The 14,926-nt window shown below is 35.4% G+C and overlaps 2 protein-coding genes across 4 annotated transcripts in view; both read right to left on the bottom strand.

The window, feature by feature from the left end:
• The window catches only part of loxl2a (lysyl oxidase-like 2a), a 30,214-nt gene extending 28,503 nt beyond the window's left edge, over positions 1-1,711 (bottom strand). Inside the window, exon 1 of the mRNA XM_038280030.1 lies at positions 1,574-1,711. The gene's annotated coding sequence lies outside the window, so the exon portion shown is untranslated. The remainder of the gene's footprint in view (positions 1-1,573) is intronic.
• A 2,527-nt stretch (positions 1,712-4,238) lies between these two features.
• LOC119780121 (transforming acidic coiled-coil-containing protein 1-like) overlaps positions 4,239-14,926 on the bottom strand; it is a 49,429-nt gene continuing 38,741 nt past the window's right edge. For all 3 annotated transcript variants that reach the window (XM_038280026.1, XM_038280027.1, XM_038280025.1), the window contains exons 4-13: positions 13,632-13,695; positions 11,530-11,704; positions 10,533-10,597; positions 10,137-10,265; positions 9,952-10,028; positions 9,777-9,820; positions 6,575-6,738; positions 6,379-6,485; positions 6,138-6,258; positions 4,239-4,758 (exon numbers count right to left, since the gene is read on the bottom strand). In XM_038280026.1, coding sequence (XP_038135954.1) covers positions 4,693-4,758; positions 6,138-6,258; positions 6,379-6,485; positions 6,575-6,738; positions 9,777-9,820; positions 9,952-10,028; positions 10,137-10,265; positions 10,533-10,597; positions 11,530-11,704; positions 13,632-13,695 — 1,012 coding nt within the window. In that variant the 3' untranslated portion in view covers positions 4,239-4,692. The remainder of the gene's footprint in view (positions 4,759-6,137; positions 6,259-6,378; positions 6,486-6,574; positions 6,739-9,776; positions 9,821-9,951; positions 10,029-10,136; positions 10,266-10,532; positions 10,598-11,529; positions 11,705-13,631; positions 13,696-14,926) is intronic.

Below are 14,926 nucleotides of genomic sequence, written 5' to 3'. Positions count from 1 at the left end.
TAAAAATGCCTCTAAGCAAGAGTTGGAGTGTTTTGGTTGAAAACTAACATCAGGCCTTTTTCTATCTGTCTAACTGGGAGATAAATGGGAGCTCCTGAAGACAGGGCGCTCAATGTCTCTTTATCTGCTGATCTGGGACTCGAGGTCCATGTGAACTCTCTGAACTTCAGCAAAGAGAGAAAACTGAAACCAAATATTTAATGAAAAGCTTTGAACTTGTCGGCTCTGGGACCACAACCCCCCCAGGGGACTTAAGGTATGGAAAGAAGAAAGTTAGGAGGAAAACTCTTCATTAGGTAAGGAATGGGGGGGGCAACTTTCCGAGTTGACGTCATGGTGAAAGCCCAGCAAACTGCAGACGCTTGTATAAACACCTCCTTGGGTGAAAGGTCAATAAATTGTCAAACTGCGTGGGATGTCGCTGGGGAGTCAAAGTAAAACATGCGGTTCAGCTCCCCTAAATATTACTATAGACAGCAGGAAACTTTAAAGGCCTCCTAGTGACAATTCTCTATCCCTTTTTTATCCTATGAATCGGTGAAGTGATGTTTTTTGAAAGGAAAAAAAGAAAAGAGTTCCTTTGATTAAAGATACCCCAAAGTTAATGAACAAGCGCTCTGACTGCAAGTTAGTGTCACTGGAAAATAAACCTTCACAGTCTGTCACCAAACCCTGATTGAGAAAACATCCCCACAGCACCATACTGCCACCAACATGCTTTATTCTAGCCCTGATTTTGATAACATTCCCATGGTTCCAGGTTCCCATGGAAATCTGGTGATACTGGGGTTGGGGTGTGTGTGTGTGTGTGGGGTAGAATTTGATTTTGGGTGTTGGAGTTTTACCATATTCTTTCTATCTGGAGATGATGCAGATTGAAAAGATGTTTAATGTTTGATGTATTGTGCTTCATACCTCCTAATATCTTAATAATTTGCTCCCAGAAACTATTAGTCAACTTACATTTTATTTCTCATTGGCACAGCTAAATATATTTGAGTTCAGATTTACTTTTCAAAATATTAACCTGCAAATAAAATCCTTTTTTTAAATGGTGCATCTTTTTTACTATGATGTTTTCCAACAAACCTGTGATGCCTTTACAGAACATCTGGATTGATGCTGAGATTGAATTACAAACAGATTTAGTGTAATGATGACTTAATAAATGACTTCTGACAGTTAGAAGAACAACATAGAACAACTTTTATGTGTAGAAATAAACAGATAACTCTGTGTCTGTCTGTCTAAAAAAAACAATCAATAAAATAGATTAATATTTGTGTGTAGAAAATGTAAAGAAAAACAGTTCGTATGGCTTCAGAAAGCATGAAATTAAAAATCACTTATAGCTGAATGGATATATCCAATGTGACTTTATTTGTTAGCTTATTTGCCATTAACTTTTAAATTAAAAGTTTAGATGAGCCCCCAAAAAACTAAGTTCATTTATATAGGTTTAAACTGCAAAGACAGAGTAATCATGAAAAATGTCTTTACAAAAGTTATCAGGCAACAATTAAAAAGGGTTTCGAGCAGTTTGCAGAAGATAAAACAAAGAAGGAAGACTTACTGTGATGCAGAGGAACAAGCAGACTCTGGTTGGGTGGTTTTTAACCTGTTGGAAGGGATGGAGGCTACAGCAGCGCTTCTTTGTCTCCTTAGTACTTTCCAGGCTGTTTTATCTGGCCTCCCAGCACAGCTGGTAGCCCCCTCCATGACCACTACTCACTACCGAGAACAGCCAATCAGAGGACGCCTCAGCATCCTGACCCCGCCTCCTGCCCTCACGGTAATTATTATTGGATAACTCCACAGCCAATCCGCTTCGCCTCTCTATTTAATCTGGAAAGTTTTCTTATATCAATAATTCCTATTTAAAATCAGTCTTAAATATGAAGACCTATTAATAAGTGAAGAAATGTTTCTCTAGTTTTATTGTTATTATTTTTTTAAATATATTTTTCGTAATTATTTTAGTGTCAGGACATAAAAAGAATTTAACATTAAATACACTTAAGTGCTGATACTTTACTCGAAGAAATGTTTGCGTAATTTTAGATTATTTTTATTTAATTGTGACTCAGGGGTAGTCGACAACTTTGAAGAAGAATATTTTTAAAACTCTTGGTATGACTGAACATTTCATAACTTTAGCCAACGCGCCAAGAAACACATTTTACTGGTCAAAAAGTCAACAGAGAGGGAAAAAAATAACTGTTGCCAAAGGGTTGAGTGGGAGGATTAAAGAGTCCTTTTCTGACACCCTAACATCCCACTGAGCTGCTCAAGGACGCCCCCCTGTGGAGGGAAAACGCAGACAGAAGAGGATTTTTATGAGCGTTTGCATAAAATAGTAATTTTCAGGAGTTACATGTAAAAGAAAATAAGCCTGTCCTCTCTCCAGTTTAAAGAAATAAGTTGAAAAGTGTCTTTGCAAAAGTTAAGTTAGTCCTCACATGTTTATTGACTTTGCATGTTAACTTACCAATTTTTATAAAAGAAAAGTTGAAACTAGTGAACAGATTGTTGATGGTATTCCTACTATTTTGATTTCTATAAAAGACGTCTTTATGTTTGAAAGGAAAATAAATGTAGATAAAAATGGTTCCGTCAATGGATGCAATTTTTTTCAAATTATTATCAATTTTAGAATAATTTTGTGACGAAAATAGGCAACAAAGAGCTACTGTTTTCTGTCCATTCTTAACTTTTAATGGGATTTATGGTTAGGATTAAGCCGAAGAAGTAAAAGAAAAAGAAAAAAAGGAATTTTTCATTGTGTCATTCAAGCTGCAACAGAACAGGGAAATGCTGAACCAGACTAAACATCCTGCAGCTAAACCAGAACAAATGAGCATTAGGCCACTTTGGTTTTCTGAAATGGTCCAAAACTTAAACATATTCAGGATGTTGATATTAACAAAAAACATTTAGATAGGGCATAACGTTCAGATGATGATCACCCTTTTAGGTGTATACTTGCCGATATTTTGGACAAGAAATTGAGTTTTTAGTCTTTTTTTTTATTTAAGAATCAAGAAGTTTGACTCCTTTGGCACAAAGATTATATTTTCACTCAAACTAAAGCTTGGAGGTGGGGTGCTGCCGAGGATTTTTCCTAACGTTAACTCAGTACTTGATCCTATGTTGAAATAGTTAGCAAACTGTGGGTTTCCAATAGCTTTGCATGAATTTATGGACTGTTTGCAACTTGAGTTTTATCTTGGTGGAAGTCCACTATCTTGGACTACTTTTTAGCTTCAGCATTTAAAGCAAACTAATCTGAATTTATAATAGATATAAACACTATAAGAGTTGTTTTAGGGTCAACAGAGAAAGCATACTGGTAAATCATATCAATTTATTTAAGAATTCACAAAATATAGCAGTTAGATACAATCGGGGCATACTCAGTTCTTAACATGTACAAACATCAGGGGGACATAACTCTGAATATTCTTTCCATTAAGTATAAAATATACATATTGTACCACAACATAGATTATCTTTGAAAACCAGCTTCAAGCGAACATGACATCATCACAATGGGACATGGAGTCATACCAAAGCCTCTTTCAGTTCCCGATGATATTTGGCATCTGATTGTGCAGAAGTACAAGAGGATTTACATACAAAAATCTGTCTTTTATTTCCAATAGATAAAGGTTGCTTATGATGACAACTCCTTCAAGTTCAGACCAGAAATAAGCTGGATGTTTTGTTTTTGCAGGAGTAAAAGTGAACACCTACCCCACCTAACGCCATAAGAACCAGAGGAAAGGCCAAACCACTGCAAACTCATTACAACCAGTTAGAAACATAATGGTCATACTGCTTACAGTGCACATTGGCAACAGCTTGAAAGGAAAGAGAAAAAAATCACATTAGCAACATCCTGATCTTCAAAAATGATATAAAACTAAAAGTCTGAGAGGGTTTTTCCACCAATAAGCAGAGTAAAACAAAAACAAAATGGCACAAGGATAAAGTTACTCCACATTTTCTAATATCATCAAATCAGATTGTTTTTCTTAAGTGCTTCATGCTCAGGAATTATGGATAATGATGTACATTTTAGGTTTAGGTATATATATATATATATATATATATATATATATATATATATATATATATATATATATATATATATATATATATATATATATATATATATATATATATATATATATATATATACAAATTTAAGAAAATTGTAAATATGAACCCATCAGAAGAAAAGAACTATGCAGAAGAGCAGAAAATTAATAAAGTTCAATCGGTTTAGGCACTCAGTAAAAATCTTTTTTTTTTTACAGCCTTCATATAGAGGTCATTACGGTGAACATGTGCTGGGATGAAAAAAGTGCCTGGGTCGTCTTTGCCCTCAGTTTCTAGAAACTTGCAGTATAAAATGATGATGAAGACGGTTAAACAAAAGAGCAATATACAAACGATCTGTAAGAAATCTTTACAACTTTGATGATATTTAATCTTTAAAAGCACTGACTAAATATTAAAGTAAAAATAAAACACGGCTGCTGATGATTTTGTAGCTTTTGTAACATAAAATACGTGTGTGGTCAGTTAACATGTTCTCATTTGTGCTGGATCTCTATCACATGATGCTGTAACAAACATCTTGGGCTCGAGCTGAAGGACGCTGAAGATGTCGACGTCACTGAAGTCTCTTCAATCAGTTCCCAGCTTAGCAATTAGCTCATCGCAGATCTTGGTCAGCTCCTCAATTTCTTGATTCTGTCAGAGAGGAAGAAAATAAAAGAGGAAATTTAAGTTTCTCTTGGACACCTTTCTTGCTCTGACTCAAATCCTTTGGTTAAGAAGAAGTGAAAAACTGCCCTTTAGGGTTTAGTTTTGTGTCATAGCGCTTTGATTAGTGGATTTACAGTCAGTGAATAATATGTTATATACCTTAATAACAAAAATGAAATAAAAAAAGAAACATCATTAGCTAAATATGCTAAAGATAAAAAAATATGCATTCTGTTAGTAGAAAGCTGTAACTACTTCACCAGTTGTGTTTGTTATTTTATGGTAATGCACTGCATTGAATCAGGAATAAGATTTGTGTTTGTTTAAACAATTGAGGGTTTTAAGACATATGACTTCAAATTTTAATAGATTTGACAAAAAAAGTATTTATTTTTGATAAAATTCCATTTATGACACGCATAAATAATTTCTCCATTGATCATTGATGCATTTTAGAAACTCCACAATGATGTGCATGATAGTGATCTGACCATACCAGAGGGTGCCTGCTTTAGGAAAATCACGATGAATTGGCCAACTTTAAAAATAGTTTAATCTGTCAAAACAATATAAATATAAAAGTTTTTAAAAGTTAGAAGAATAAATACTTAAAATAACTCAAATTTAATGGGAAGAGATGAGAGGTTTGAACAGTCAGGTGGAGAGAAAACCAACTACATGATACAGGTTTGAATGTCTTTCCTTTAATTACTTCCGCGTGGCAGATTCCTTTGAACAACCTGCTGAAACACTCCTCAGGTTGGAATAACACAACTTCTTTATACTTAGTAGTGAGAGAGTAAAAAAGTATTTGATAAAGGCTACACAAATACACCTCACAACATCTGATATTTAAAATTATGCAATAAAGACAGAACAAAATGTGAAATTCTGGTATTTTAAAGATTATAATAAAACTGGATAATAAATAAATAATGTAAATGAAAAATAACAATTCCAGGAAGAAGAAACATTTTTCCAAACCAATTTTCTTTTTGACATAAAACCTCGAAACCAGTACCACCAGTCACATTCTTTACTCCTTACTGCATATTAGCTTTATCTCCAAATGTCATGGTAGTTTCAAGTAAGCTTGTGTTTGAAAAAAGAGCACTCATTTTGACATAAACTTTAACTGTTTGTCTTTGTCTGGAACTTGTTTTTTATTCAGTGAAGTCGTGATGGATGGAACAGTCAAAGATCAAGAGAAGAGGAGCAATATTTCAGTAAAATAACTCTCTACTAAAGGGAGAAGTATAAAAAAATGTATTCAAGTGATTGTAACTCTTTACTAGCCTCCTCTGGTGTTTAGACTCATAGAATTAGGTGTATCTGGTCAGATTTGTTCATTTTTATGTCCTTACCTTTTGAAGGACGGCTCTTTCCAGAGACTCCACCTTCATCTGCTCCTTTCTCAGGCTTGCATTCAGCGCCACGCTCTCAACATCTGCCTTGGCGCGTACCTGGGCTATCTCCTCATTGGCCCTGATGAAGAGGACGTTAATAGAAAGAAAAGAGAAGCGACAAATGTTATGCCTTTTCTTATATTTTTTATCTATTTTTTTTTATTTAGCTTGAAATCAGCTTGAATATGGTAAATCTCACTTGTCCAGCTTCTCCTCAGCATGGAGCTTTAGGGTTTGATATCGCTGCTCCTCCTGCTTGATACGTAGCAGGTAATCTTGTGCACACTTCTTCAGCACCTCCTCATTCTGTATGTATCATTGCAAGATGTGCAAGTGGATTTTATTTATTTATTCTTAAAGGATTCTGATCTACAGTTCTCTAGATTCACACTGACCTTCTTAAATCCCTCTAAGACTCCTTTCATGTTCTCATACCGCCTGAAGAGATCTGCGAAGGATCTCTCCACGGAGTTAAGGTCAGCCACAGCCTGATCTCTCTCTAGAGTCAGCTGCCGGACGGACTTACTGGAGGAGAGGCTCTTGTTCTGCTGCTGATCCTCTGCAAAAAAAAAAACAAAACAGACAGGCTTCAGAATGTATGCTCTGGCCTAAAGCCTGCTTTAACAACATTAAGGTCAACATGAAGGAGCATTTAGAGAAACATTGACAGTGTGTGTTTCTTTGGACTTCTGGGTTTATAATGACCTAAAACTGCATAAGAGCCATACAGAAGTATTCCTGTGCTCTGAATATTTGCTTATTTTATTATATTACAACACATTTTGGCAGGAATTACAGTAATAAAACTGCAATGTGATGAATGTGTGAATTATTGTTTCAAACTTAATTTTTCATTTTTTCTTACATCAGTTTAAAGTCTAAAATCAAGGTTACTGTGGGCTTATGATACATTGCCAGTTAGCAAAGAGCAACAGGAGGGTTCTGACAATTTCTGCTAGGTTATTATGCTCAATACACAATAAAAAAGGTTTAATAGACAACCTAACCTAGGTACAGACACGAAAAGCAAAGGCCCTCAAATTGAACCCTGGGGGACCCCGTAGGACAGCGGAGCAGAAAATGATTCACATCTCCCATAGATACAGAAAATGTTCAGCCTGCTAAATAATGCATAGGACCCTCCAAAGCACCACCACCAATGTCTACTTGGTACTATAGACATGACAAAATACATAAAATAAAATGTTGTGATTCATCATGTAATAAGAGAAGTTAAATCATGGATATTTTATGAATCTTGGATATGGGGCTTAAATTCCCTCACATCTTTATTACAATAATTTCAGGTTTAAATTTGACTTTAAAGAAAGAAGAATGTTATTCATAACATTAATTTCTGTTGTTTATATGCAACATACTTTATTTTGATTGTAACCTTAATGTATGAGGAACCAATAAGACCCTCTTTAACAAAGCAGCCTTGGGCAGGCCTAGTAATATTAAAGAAAGAAGAGCTCACAAAGAATACTCTGGTAGTCAATTTGAAATGCAAGGTTGTTGGATTAATTCTATGTGAGCAAGGCACCTGAAATGAGTGAATAAGTATGTTGGTGTTTATATGGGTGTAGTGAAAAGCTCTTTCAGGGGTCAGCCTTTTCAAGAGAGGGTTTATAAATTTAGTCCATTAACACATTTTCTTCAGAAATCAGAGGACATTTTTAAACTAACAAATTGCATTTTTATCTTATTGTTGAATAGATTTTTTTTTTTATGTGTTTTTAACAAAGCGATGTTGCTTCAAGCGGCCAGACATTTGGAAATTGCTGATATTGCGTTGCTCTAAAGGGAAGCTCTTCCCCAGTAACAAGTGATCTGCAGCCTGGGACAGATTTCTATCAATCTTGATTTCTCTCAGCTGCTTTTATCCCTTTTAAGTCACAATTTTCCATATTGGCATACTCTATAGAGAGCATTTTCTCCCATAATGTTAGCTGCTCTGGTGTCAAACTTCCTATAAATTTCTTTTACCAATAGCTTTGCTATTTTTTTTTGCTAACAGAGCTGTAAATCTCTTCAGATCCTGCAGAAATATTGATAATCTGTAGGAAGCTCTCCAGTTTTTCTAGTTTTAGGACCTTCACCTTAGTTTTTTCTTTTTTTTCAGCGTTTTTGATTGTCATTACACTGTCACCAGTACAGAGCAGTGCCATTGTGCAGGGCTGGGGGAGCAGTGTGGGGGTCCCTATCTCAGGTATCCAGAGTGGCATCCTGTGGGAGTGGGGCTTGAACTCAGAACCTCAGTATTCCAAGCACAATGCCCTAACCACTAGGCCTCCACTCCCCAAAGCAGGCATTAGTATGAAGGGTCTTGCCTAAGGACCCGCAGCTCATTTCCTCCAGCTGGGATACATGAGTGTGTTGTTTCATGAGCTAAACTGTAACCTTCCCTACATCTCCTGATCTACATGGCGTGTCCTTTAGTATTTGTACAGGTTCTAATTTTGTAAAAGAAAATACAAATTGTGTATCTTTTTTTCCCACTTCACTCTCAGCAGCTTTAGTTGTTTTGTCACATAAAAAGTTACATGGAAGATGTAAAAAAAAAAAAAAAAAAAAAAACAATCATCTAATGCTTCTGTGAGGGATTGATGAGATTAGTGCTGCCCTTTGTACCGCAATGCTCCTTGGTCATTAAAAACATCACACTGTGTTTAGCTCACTGTAACTTGACCTCAGTTTTATTGATCACATGCTTCCTGAAGACAGAGTAGAGGTGAAAGGTCATAAAAACATGTGAGATGTGATATTGGCAGCAGTGAAGCAGGAGAAAGCCCAATGTTTGCCTGGACTTTTTTAGCGAAACACTTTAATATACTAATATTATAAATATTATGATTAATTCATAATGATTCCAATTTGAGGAAAAGTTAATAAGAAAAAATATAGCTTTGGCAAAAACAAACACAGCTTTGAGATTTTACACTTATTAGAGAAGCAGTGAATAACAGTATAACACAGTCTTATACAAAATCTGATCAAATAGATCAGGGGTTTTGATAATCCAAAGAGCATTTTCCCCCTAAATTGAGCTATATGTAACTTAAGCTTTGAAAAACCCCTACCTCAGAAATTGTTTGTAGTCTTTTTAAAGAACCACCATTTGATTCTAATTTAAGGTGTCAAAACAAGACAAAAACCTTAAAACCGTTTTCCTTTTACGAGATGTAGATATTTACATCAAATTATCCAAAAAAATTATAATAAAATCATATGATTTCTAATATAATGTACACAAAAATGAAATATTGTGATACTTTGTGGTTAAAGTTCAATACAATTATTACACAAACAAACTGAGAAACTGCTAAAAACAAAAAATCCGGATGTTTATCAGTTTAAGCCAGGTTGAAAGGTCAAAAGATCACAGATCCATGATTTAGTTTGAGGTTTTTTTTCCCTAATTTCAATTTCTTAATCTTTTATGGCCTTTAATAGGTTTTTTTTTATATATATATTTGGAAGTAGACCTTTAATATGATTAAAAAGAGGGGGAAGACATGCAGTGCTTTGGTTTGAAAGTCTGAGGAACAAACAAGATTATAGAGATAAAATCACCACTAGGTGGCAGCAACTCACCAATCATCTGTGCAACTGTTGCTTCATATTCTGCAACTATTTTCCTGCCAAGCACAAAGCAATCAAGTGTGAACATTATTTTTGTCTTTTTGAATCACTGATAACGTTTGATCAGTTATTAAGGTATCATTCTGTAAACGTAAAGAAGGTTGGCAGAGAAGCAGAAACTACCCACCTCATTTCCATCACCTCTGCTCTGCTCTCCTCATATTTTCGTTTCCATTCACTGACTTCAATCTCTTTAGTGATGATCTGTTCCCAGTTAAATAAATAGATAAAGAATGTCAAGTTGGGAACCAGAAAAAAAAAGTTAATCATGTTAAAGCAAATTCTTTGTATGTGAACGTGGGCGTGAAGCACCTCTTCTCTGATCAGGGTCAGCACTGCAGCTTTGTCCATCTCAGTCAGAGGAATGCTGTCCTGTGACAGAGCTGCTGGCTTAGGGTCATCACTGCTCAGTTTAGCAGTCTGGTGCATCGGTATCTCCTTTTGTGGAAGATTACAAACACTGATATGAGGTGATGCACCAGAATTTATGACTTTCAAACTTTATAAACAATTCCACATGCAGTAGTTCAGAAGAACAGATGTCTTGATAAGTAAGACTCTGGGAAAAGAGTGCTAAATGTCTTCAGTCTAAAATTATATGTATTTTTTCAGGAAATCACCATAAGCAACCATGTAGATTAAAGACAGGTGATGCAGCAGACAGCAGCACCACTCAATAATTCATGCAGCCTCTTTTCCTCCACCTACTAGATCATCTTTCAGACTGAAGGTGTCCGGCTCCAGCAGATGATCTGTAATCTTGATCTCAGGACCTTTTAAAAAAAGAAATACATTATTAATATAATTAATATAATATAAACAAAAAATGCAGGAGTAAAGAAGCATTCATCAATCAGATAAAAAGTGACAGCTTTCCTTTGTTACACATAATACCAGAAACTTAATTAAATTAACATCACTATTTAAAACAAGGTCTTAAATGTTTTATCAAACTGGAAGATTACATACACCACTTGCAAATATCTTTCTAAATATCAATATGTAGGGAGCCATTTTTTCCCAGCTGAATTATCTTGTATTTATTTCATGTGGGGCAGACGAAGCCTCTGTTCTGCTGATTTAAGGCTGTGTACAAAACGTTCTCCATGCCTTTTTCATATTTGCTTCTGTTTTGGTATCTGACACACTCTAAAAAGCAGCTGCTGAGAACTTACAGTAATAGTCATTCAACATTTCCCCAATTTCCTTGATGGGCCCTTGGATGGTCCTTAGCTGGTCCCCTAAAATTTCTTTTTAAACATCAATCTTTGTACTAAAATATTCTTTCTGTCATGATTTGTGGACATTAAGATCTAAAGAGCAGCATCATCTCCTGGTCAGACCCTGTATTTCAGTGAAAGGGTGGAGTCAGATTGGAGGGGATTTTGCTGGGAGTTGCAGGGAAGTGGGCTGCCATTCAGCTGGCATTGGACTGGGAAGGGCCATTTTGAATGGCTACAATTGTGTATGTTACAGCATCAACATCATCTTTCTACATTTTTAACTCATAAGTTTAATCCATTTCAAACATTTCTATCATATGAGGTGGGACTCCTTTTTATCTGATTTGGCAGTTTCCTCAATCCACATTTTGATTTTTTTTTAGGGATCACCTTTGCAAAAATCTCAAATAAATGTAACTTTAAGCTCACAGCGAATTCCTCTATCAGGAGCATTTCTATATTTTTATCCATTCTAAATTTACCATCAGCAGTAGGTAAATCACTGGATGTCTGTTTCTTCTCGGTTGGTTTACTGCAATCCTGCCCTTCTCTCTCATCCTGGCCAATCATGGCGGTAGAGGCCAGCTTCTCCTCATCTGTGGCGTGATGAACCCGCTGAGTGATCTCTGGGGTCTGAACCACCACTTCATCTTCACCCTGGAAGTTAGAGGGGAAGACATTAACTTTATTACAACCAAATCTATTTTCTACATGCTTGATATCTGATACTTAAATAGAATGCTTTTGGAAACACTGGTATTGATGTATAAAAAGCCTTTTAATAAATTAGCCATTTACTGCAGCTAAACATTTATTCAAGGGGAGGAAAAGAATCCTTTTAAATAAATGTAACAGGACCTAAACAATTAATCAGATTAAGTAAAATAATTATCATAGAATTATCATAAACTTGAGCATACAGAATCTAAAATTTCCTGTTTCCTAAAAGAGCAACCATGAAATAAATGATAATGAAATAATTATCAGCCTTTTTTTAGCATTCTTTCAAAAGACAGAAAAAGAAAATCAATATCAGTTTTCCCTAAAAGAGTAATAATCATTTTTTTACCACATTATTTCTGTCTGTTTACATGTCTCTTTGATTATATAAGTTATGTTTAAAAGAAAAATCCCACTCATGATGCAGAGGTTTTAAAACCGTGTGCATCAAACATGAATTGGGTTAAGATTAAAAATATATATTTTTGCCTGTAAATATGCCCTTTTCAGAACTTCTAGAGTCACATAGTTTCACCATCTTTAAATCTTGTGAAAGGTCTCCTATAATGGTGTTTTTGTTATTCTTGATCAAGTAATCTGGGGGGAAAAAAGCCTACATATTAAATAAGTCGCAAAACAATGATCAGTAGTTGCAGCACTGGACTTTTTCATAAATATTTCTTCTATTTCTAAATAGACAAACATGTTCTTAAATTTCTTTCTTTGATTCAAATCTTCCTGTTTCCCTGGGTTACAATTATAATAAAATAATATCATTTTAGAAAAGGGGAAATTTATACTAGCCGGTGTTCAAGGCGGCAAATACACGGGAACATGCTTTTAAAGTAAAGAAGATGTTTGTTAATTTTAGTAAATTTGCAAACAGTTTCAAGAAAATAAACATATTTCTGTACTAAACTGCATAAAAATTAGATAAAGGTTAGTTTTAAACATTCCTGATATGTTCGGTGTACAAAGAAAAGATTTCATTTGTGAAGAAACATCTTATAGCTGATGTTAGTTACATTTGGAGGTCTGGAAAACATTGTCAGAGTGCAATGCATCATGAAGCTTTTTGGCATGTGGGCATTTTTGATAAAAGAAAAGAAGATCTAAAGTCATGGTTGGCACTCCATACATTCTGTCCAACATTTAAAAGAATAAATGATTGGAAACAAAACGTAAAAGCAATCATGTTTTTTTTTAAAACTGTAGCACTCAATGGAAAAACCCTGAACAGTCTTGACCTCGTATTTGCAGCCTTTTCCATCCTTTAATATAATTGCTCTCGGCCTCGCCTGATAAGAATTTCCCAGAGCATAAAAGACCTGCATTGTTTGTATTTAACTGTTATGTTTCATAGGACAAAAATCTATATTTTACAAAAGCAGTTTTTTAAATTTCGACCTTTTTCTAAAATAAACAGAAAAAACTGTTTGTGATTGAGATAGTAAAAATAAAACTAAAAGTAACCGTTAGTATCAACTTTATATTAAAAGTCATTGTAGGGCTGTAAGAGCCGGGCTGCAGAGCCCCTGTTCTGATGAATTCATTATCTAGTGTTCTGTTTTGGTACAGTCATTTTCATAATGTTCAGGGAATGAGCGCACCAGACTAATATGAGGCTGCAGAGTGATAAGTCAGCACTCTGTCACCATGCCAAGACTGGACTGCAGAGCTGGAACACTGCTGATGCCCCTCTCACCTGGTGGGACACAGTGTGTGTGATTGTAGGAGTATGCTGAGGCCGAGAGGTTGCACAGCTGCTGAATAATGAACGCTGCAGTGTTGCTATAGTAAGGTAAAATATTTCCATTGAAGCACCCAGACAGAAAAATGAAAAAAAGTAAAGAAAGAAAATCACCTGACTGCACACGTCGAGGACCAGCGACTGGCTCTCATCGTATTTCTGCACTTTACAGGAATTCCTGCAAAACAAGAGAATGACGTTGATGAAATAATTTTATTTCTATAAAAAAAAAGAACCCTTATAAAGGTGTTATTGTTTACAGTTTCCATAGTTACACATGTGTACACAGGTATGTGATTTAGCAAGACAAATGGAATAATCACACTAAGATATAGAGCAAATCAGAGCATAAGATCCTCGGTCAGTGCAGGCAAAGCACATGCTTCGATGGACATGAGTGAAACCATGTTTGGATAGAGAGAGTACTTACAACAGAAAACAGAGAAACTTGACTTGCTCAGATGTCCTGAGGTCGATGAAAGTGGACGAAGGAAAGCAAAGATTTTTGAGGATTGAGCCACAGACACAGGAGGAAAGATGGAGGATGAAGAGGGATAAAGCAGGGAGGATATTGACAAGGGACCATGAAGAGGAAAAAAGGCCAAGAGATAAAGGGAGAGGCTGTGAGCGAGGAAAGGTGTCAGCATGTTAGTCACTTGGCAAGTAGATTAAAGTTCAGGCAAATGCAGACAGAGTAGGGGAAAGCTTAAACTTGGACTGTGCAGCTCAATCTGTCTAGTCTCTGTTTAAGAGTATCTTCAGTGGCCAGCATGTATCTTTTCCTCTGCATACTTTTATTAGCAATGACTTGAAAGAGTCCATGATTTTTTTTTCAGATTTTGTCACATCACAACCTCAAACTTTAAGTTTTATTGGTGTTTTGTGCGATAGAGTAACACAAAGTAGTGCATTAAGGTAAAGTGGAAGGAAGATGATTTATTGTTTTACTTTATTTCACCAGTGAACATTTAAAAGTTTGATAATTTCTAATACAGCTAAATGCAGAGCAAACTGTTACTATGATAGGTCATTCAGCACTAAGCTGAGTAACTGGTTGATGTATTGGTGAATGTGTTGACAGAAAGGGAACTATTGTTAAAAAATTTACAAATAAATTATTTTTAATATGACTAAAAGCCACAGGCACAGCAAACATGTGGATCAGGGCTCTTTGGTCAGAAAATACCTTAACCGCACATTTTGTTCTACACTTAAAAAAACCAATTGGGCCAGACCTACTAAATTGATGAACAAAGCTGATCACCTAACCAGTTTAGATTATTTCATCTGTTAAATGAATGCAATAGCAAACTATTAAGAATGTTTGCTTTCATGAATTTGAAGGACATACACAAATCATCAGAACATGCAAAATACATGGAGGACTATACGCGTATGATATAATGTTA

The sequence above is a fragment of the Cyprinodon tularosa genome, unplaced genomic scaffold (genome assembly GCF_016077235.1).
Source record: "Cyprinodon tularosa strain WSP-4 unplaced genomic scaffold, ASM1607723v1 ctg155, whole genome shotgun sequence".
Classification (NCBI taxonomy): domain Eukaryota; kingdom Metazoa; phylum Chordata; class Actinopteri; order Cyprinodontiformes; family Cyprinodontidae; genus Cyprinodon; species Cyprinodon tularosa.
The sequence above is the reverse complement of the archived record's forward strand: the minus strand, read 5'-3'. Positions and strand labels throughout refer to the sequence as shown.